Genomic DNA, 7,329 nt, shown 5'->3' with positions numbered 1-7,329 from the left:
TGATGTGCAATAATGGTGCATGTATTTTGACGACGTTGCAACACAACAATCTATACCGTTACTTTAGCCAGGTGGTGTTATAAGTAGACCTGCTTTATACTGCTTCATGTGCAATTGACCAACATAGGAAGTTGTACGGGCGAATATGGGAATGGGTGGACACATCGTTGTGTAACCAGAAGCCGCATTTATAGACAAGGCAGTGAATGATATTGTAACAATTAGTCGAAAGTCCATCTAATTCCAAAAATGTTTCGTCCACTTTGTACTCTCCTGATTATTTTAATGATTCTTGGGATAGGCGTCTCACCAGCCAAGTCGTGTCATGATGTATTTATAAGCATGCCGGTCCAAGGGGTCAATTACGGGAAGCCCAAAGACAACTATTTACAGAAGACCATGACATCCATCAGCCTGGCTGCCTGTGCATCGAGCTGTATATACATGGACGTGTGTGAATCCTTCTTCTATTCACTGGCCTCGAGAAAATGTCTCCTATATAGTCGGGAGATACCGGGATTGGAGTTCGATGGCGACTATGGTTGGATTGGATACCAATTGCCAGGTGGGAAGGTTTGGAGATGTTTTACGTGTTATGAACATATGGAAATAAAAGGTAAAAGATAGATACTGATAGATTCGGGCTGCGGGGCTGTGGTGAACAACACTATTTTGTTTCATGTCCAGGGAATAGTTATACCCATTTTCCAGCATTTTGGGAAGCGGGCTATGTTCTTTTTAATACGCATGCTGGTTTTTTTTATATTCTGAATGTCTTACGCCCAACTTTGTTATGGTAAATGCATTCATTCATTTATCGTTTTAAATAACGCCGCACTCAGCAATATTTCAGCTATATGACAGCGGTCCTTTTATGATCGAGTCTCGAGCCGGAACAGTGTACAAGACACCAGGAAAAGGACACCAGGATGGGCACGGAAGTGACAAGTTCATTATTTTTCATTAAAAGATGCTGAGATACACGTAGATGTGAACACCTGGTGTCCTCATTGTTTTTTCAAAGTGATTCACAAACACATGCTCATGATAAAGTCCGAATCGTTAATAGAATTTGCTTTTCGCAGAGATTTCGTATGATTCTGGAAAGAGTTGTTTCGCTTTAACATAATCTTAAGTCTTATATGAAACCATGTTGTACATGGATGTTTATCTAAATTGAATGCATAATGCGATGATTAATAATATCGTAACTAGTATTCCAAAGATCATATGTATGTTCACTCATGTATGGATACTCTTGTGTTTACAGACTCTCCGATGTGCTCCGACAATTTCGTCTTCAGCAGAACCGCTAATATCTGCTACAAGATCCATGAAGAGGAAAGACATGCAGATGACGCCCAGATGAGCTGCCGCCAGGAGAACGCTGCACTAATCTCGCTGAACACAGAGCCGAAAAGAAGACTCGTTGAGGAGATTGTCATAACTGGTATGCAACATCAGTGCTCACTTACTTACTTGCTTACTTTGGAGATTTAACGTGCGCTTTCCGACTGATGCGTATTTCGCACACGGGCCCGGCCAGGCCATTTAATGTGTTTCCGAAAGGGTCGAGGGTGGTCTGTGCAACCCAAGAGGGGGCTTTAGGGGTTGCTTATATAGAATTTGGGAATTTTGAGATTTGGAATAGATGCCGATGGGGTTGGGGAGGAGAACTAAGGGAGCTGGGTATGGTGGATGATTGTTTGTTTATGTGATTTTGATTTGGTAGGTTATTATGGTTTTAGATGCGTTTTATTAGTTCCGTTTTTATTAAGAATACGCCTAAGGCCTTGAAGTTTTCTAGTTTATTTTGTGGGTTTAGTATTGCTTCTAGAGTGAGAGCCTTGTTTAGATTGAGGGTGGTTTGTAATGCGGTTCGATGTGTTAGGTAGTGTGTGCAGTGGATGAGTGCGTGTTCTGGGGTTTCTGGTTGTTTGCAGTGTGGGCAGTTACCTGTAGTGTGTTTTTTAAATTTTTTTAGGTGGTTATTTAGGTTGGTGTGTCCTGTTTGGAGTTTAGTGATTACTCTGTCGATTTTTTTTGATGGATGGAGAATTTTTGGTTTGGTTAGTGGTTTGCTGAGCACTCTTTTGATTTGGCTATTTGAGTTTAGATATAGGTTATGCCATTTTTTGTGATTTTTTGTTTGTTTACACTTTTAATTTCTGATTTTGAGATGGGTAAGTTTAAGCTTATTTCTGGGATTTTGAGGGATAGTTTAGCTGCTTTATCGGCGTTTTCATTACCGTATATTCCTACGTGGGCGGGTATCCACAAGAAGGTTATTTGTTTGCCTGCTTTTGTTAGGTCGTTGGAGCTTTTAAGTATTTGATTTATTAATTTAGGTCGATTTTTGGTATTTTTGTTTTGGAGGGCTTGTAGTCCACTTAGGGAGTCAGTAAGTATTAGGATTTTTTGGTGGTTTTTGGATTCTTGATTGTGGAGGGCTGAGGCCATGCCCATTAGTTCGGCCGTGAATATTGATTGGTTATTTGGGAGTCGGAAGGATTGTGTGGTTTTAGTTGGTTGTGTGGTATGGACTCCGAAACCCGTGTGTTTGGAGGTCGGATCTGAGGATCCGTCCGTGTAAATGTGACACCAATTTGGCCAATTTTTGTGTATGTATGCTAGTGTGGTAGTTTTAGCTATGTTTGGGTCGGTTTGTTTATTTATTTGGCTAGCTAGTGTTGTGTCTATTTTGGGTATTTTAAGTTTAGGGGTGAAGATATTTGATTGTTTGCAGTTTTGTTTAAGATTTTTAATTTGGTGTTCATTTAGGTAGTTTGTTATTCTTTGGGATATTGGGGTAAGTAAGGGGTGTTTACGAGCTAGAGCTTGGTTTTTAGGGCTGATGTTTTGGTTTATTAAGTTTTGGAACATCAGTGCTCTATGATGTTTCGTAGATAAAACAAAGGTGCTGACAGTTGACCTTACGTCATAATGGGTGAATTACACAAACACGACACCACCGTTGTGATCAGGGTCTCTTGCACAAAGAGGGGCTTGTCTAGGGATCTCCTCACTTTGCCACCACCTATTGTTCCCAGTATGACAATCAGTCAGGCATGCTAATTGGTTAAACAATAGAAGGCACCAGGGGTCATCTAAAAATTTTGATGTATGATATGCACAAAAATTTCATTATTTTATTCTATATAGCACTTCATATCATATCATGAAAATTAACCTTCTTATATAGCAGGATCTACAAACAGAACGTTGATCGTTAATCAGTAATCAATCAACAAATAAGAAAATTCGCTCACCAATATTGCCAGTGAACACTTTTGACATTAATTGAGGGGGTGAACTCAGTTCAGTATTTGGTGACTTTGATATGGCCCCCATGCTTGTATAAACATTGTTACTGTTAATCCCTGGTGGCCTGGTGGCAAAGTGAGGATAAACCCTTGTCTAGTGGTTAAAGCATTCGCTTGTCACGCCCAAGGCCCACTTACGAGATCCTATTTGATTGTGATTCATAAAAAACAAACATGCTGATGATACAGTCGGAATCGTGCAATAGTTAAGATTTCTTAAGATGATGACTTTTCTTGTGTATAATTACAAGTTGTCAAACGTTATAGCTTAATACAAACACTTACGAACTATTTCCTGATTTTAGCACATTGCGATTGTATTTTAGAGTAGTTCTGTTTGAAATACCAATATTGGATTCCGGAATAGCGGAAGGAACGAAAGACGAAAACGAAACGAATCATGTCTCGACGCCTTTTACGGGACTAAAACTCACAACGTTTGTCGGTAGAAATAACAGGTTGTCGTCATAAACCATGGACTTAAGTTTAGATTTCTTATTATCATGGAAATGATTTCATTTAATAAAAATACATTTACACGTTGCTCCACGTATCAACCATCATTTACGGTTGCACGATAACCTTCTATTATACACCAGTTATAAATATTAATCCGATTTTCGCAGAAATGCTCTATGACAACCACATATGTATACACTAAATTTTCGTCTACGCCCTAATTACTATGGTTTGTTTGACAAGGAAACATTAAAAAATATATGTCCTAAAACCAGGATGCTAACATCATTCTGCTTTAGATAAAACAGTCGTTTCTCATTACATTTGTCATAAACTGGGTAGTTTTATTAATGTATATGACTTTATGATTTTAATTGTGAAACTGCAGAAAGGTTCATTTATGTTGACATCGGTGATGATGGTGATGATGATGATGATAATGTTTGGTGAGTTAAAATGTTATTCTCGGGATACATGTGAAGATCCGGGGTAGAATAGGTCTCCAGCAACCCATGCTTGTCGTAAAAGGCGACTATGCTAATCGTAAGAGGCGACGAACGGGATTGGGTGGTCAGGTTCGTTGACTTGGTTGATGCATGTCATCGTATCTCAAGACCCGTGAAGATCCGGGGTAGAACAGGTCTTCAGCCACCCATGCTTGCCGTAAAAGGCGACTATGCTTATCGTGAGAGGCGTCTAACGGGATCGGTTGGTCTGGCTCGCTGACTTGGTTGATGCATGTCATCTTATCCTAATTGCTTGGATCGATGCTCATGATGTCAATCATTGGATTGTCTGGTCCAGACTCGATTATTTACAGACCGCCGTCATATAGCTGGAATGTTGCTGAGTGAGGCGTTACAAAAAAACAAAAACAAATCATTCTCGTGATTTAATGGATTGTCTGAACGTCTTGTATAAGTAATTGAATTTTGAAATTATTTTTATCGTAACTATTATTCCGTACATATATGTAGTACCTGATGTCGCGGAAGACCTGTCATAGAAAATGTATTTAAAGTATCGGCACTGTTTATGAAGCTTGAAAGAATATTTACTTCGTACGTTAACCTTTGTATTAAATATAAATAATAATAAGTGTGTATATTAACCTTTTTATGAAATATGAATGCTATTTTGAATACCGGAGGCGGTTGCGAGTCTGTGGTTTATGTGTATGTTCAGATTTGCACGGGAGTAATGAGTGAGTTGAGTGTAACGCTGCTTTTAACATACTGAATGTCAGCATAATGTTGGGGGAGAGCTCGAGGTGACGCAGGTCTCAGACGTTTACCACTTTGTGAAAGAACGGCAATGGCGCCGATCATGTCAAATCTAGAAGCATATTTGGGCCGAACCGGGATTCGATTCTACTTCGCGGGGATGTACTAGTCCGGACTATTTCCTGATTTATAATGCTAGACCACTGAGATATCATGACGCAGTTTTCACAAAAATACCCCACTCAGAGCCGATCAGTCCTTGTTTTATCCCCTTTATTGTCTTTTGGTGTGACGCGGCCGGGGATCGAACCACCGACCTTCCGCTCTCCAGGCAGAAACTCTGTCCATAAGACCATAGAGACGGTCCATATATGAAATATATTAGCACACAACTGTGACAGATGATATGTGAAACATGTATCTAATTGGTTTTTAAAATCTTATTAACAATGTCTCTGTTAGTTTAGTTTTGTTTGTTTGTCGTTTAACGCCGCACTAAGTAATATTCCAACATCATGAGCATAGATTCACGCAATTAGGGTACGACGACATGCATCAACCAAGTCAGCAGGCCTGACCACCCAATTCCTATTTCGACCAGCATGGGTTGCTGAAGACCTATTCTACCCCGGACGTTCACGGGTCGTCCCTGTTAGTAATGGAATCACCAAAATGTAATAACAACCAAACACTTAACCTTTGAACGAGAAACAGTATGAACAGCTTCAAAAACTGTTATGGATTCTCGGTTGCCAAACGTTGTTGAGCTACGACTATCTGAAGCACAACGGAACGATGTCGTTGGACTTAAGCAGGAGAAACTTATTGGCTGGTGCCAAAGGATTCGGTGTGTCCCTCGCCACCATCTCTAGGCTTTGGCACCAACAGCATGGTATATCATGCCGATCCTGTTTAAGAACGGTTGTAGATCCGTGGAGATCCGGGTTAGAATTGGTCTTCAGCAACCCATGCTTGCCGTAAGAGGTGACTAAACAGGATAGGATTAGCTGATGAATGTCACCGTATCCCAATAACATGGATCGATGCTCATGCTGTCAATCATTGGATTGTCTGGCCCAGATATAGACCGCCGTCATATAGCTGGAATACTGCTGTGTGCGGCGTTAAACAGGAAACCAAAAATGCAGCGGCTGTCTGTGACCGCTTCATGTGTCTAATTATGGTTAAGCAACGAGTGGAACTCATGGGAGAGGTCGTACCGACGTCGTCATGGACGTTTTGCTGCCCGCCGCCAGCCGCGTAAGGAAAACTGAAACCGATAGATCAGTTGGCGGAATCGGACCCGTGGAGATCCGTCTCAGCAACCCATGCTTCCCTTAAGAGGCGTCGGTGCTTGTCGTAAGAGGCGACTAACGGGATCTGGATGTCGGACCCGCGGACTTCGTTGATTCACGTCATCGTATCACAATAGCGTAGACAGATGCTTATTATGTCAGTCGTTGAACTGTCTGGTCCAGATTCGTTTACTTACATACAGCTGGAATATTGCTGAGTGCGGTGTTAAACAACAAACAAGCTGGCGGTAGCAGGGTAATATTAAGGGTGCTCCAGCATATGTGTGTATTCGGAACCACAATACATTATTGAAATAATATTGTGCCTGCAGTTAAGTGTTTGTTCTCGGGTCGATGGGGTAGTGGTTAAAGCGTTTGCTTATTACACGGAAGGCCTGGGTTCGATTCCCCAAATTGGTACAATGTGTGAAGCCCCTTTCTGGTGTGCCCCGCTGTGATATTTCTCCTTCACTCTCTATTTATTCTCAAACTATATGATCTAAACAGGAATAAATCTTGCATTATAATCCATAGTCCATATGTAATTTTCAATGTTACCGTTTTCCTAGATGGTGACACTTTCTTCCTTGGGGCTACTGATGAGGGTACTGATGGAGTTTGGAAGTGGACAGCTGACAACTCAACCATAACTTGGTTTTCCAAGACAGGGGATGACAAGAAGTGTATGAAGATAAAAAGAAAAGGTGGATCCATCAAGTACGATGATGACGAATGCAATGATGGGAATGAAAAGTTCATCTGTGAAATGTATTGACTGATGTGTCGATTCCCTACACATTGTACGTCATGATTTCATGTAACCAATGCAGTGATTGATGTTATGAGCAAAGATCCCCTTTCGGTGTACAAGAACAAGCTGTCTACCAAGCCACCCGATCCATTTAGTCGCCTACTATGACCAGCATTGGTAACCGGGGCATATTCTAACCCGGAATCCCCAAGTGGCGTTCTGATTACATGTACCAGATATCAACGTGGTTGTTACTTCAAGCATTGCCCTGAATCATG

At 41.0% G+C, this 7,329-nt stretch overlaps 1 protein-coding gene across 1 annotated transcript; it reads left to right on the top strand.

The window, feature by feature from the left end:
• Positions 1-342: 342 nt before the first annotated feature.
• On the top strand, positions 343-7,075 carry LOC139464623 (C-type lectin lectoxin-Lio2-like). The gene is made up of 3 exons (XM_071246149.1): positions 343-565; positions 1,271-1,450; positions 6,870-7,075. Exons 1-3 carry the CDS (start codon positions 343-345, stop codon positions 7,073-7,075), a joined length of 609 nt encoding a protein of 202 aa, XP_071102250.1.
• Positions 7,076-7,329: the final 254 nt, after the last annotated feature.

Source organism: Haliotis cracherodii, unplaced genomic scaffold (genome assembly GCF_022045235.1).
Source record: "Haliotis cracherodii isolate W230 unplaced genomic scaffold, xgHalCrac1.p SCAF_17, whole genome shotgun sequence".
NCBI classification, from domain to species: domain Eukaryota; kingdom Metazoa; phylum Mollusca; class Gastropoda; order Lepetellida; family Haliotidae; genus Haliotis; species Haliotis cracherodii.
Note: the sequence above shows the minus strand (reverse complement) of the source record. Positions and strands in the feature narration are given on the sequence as shown.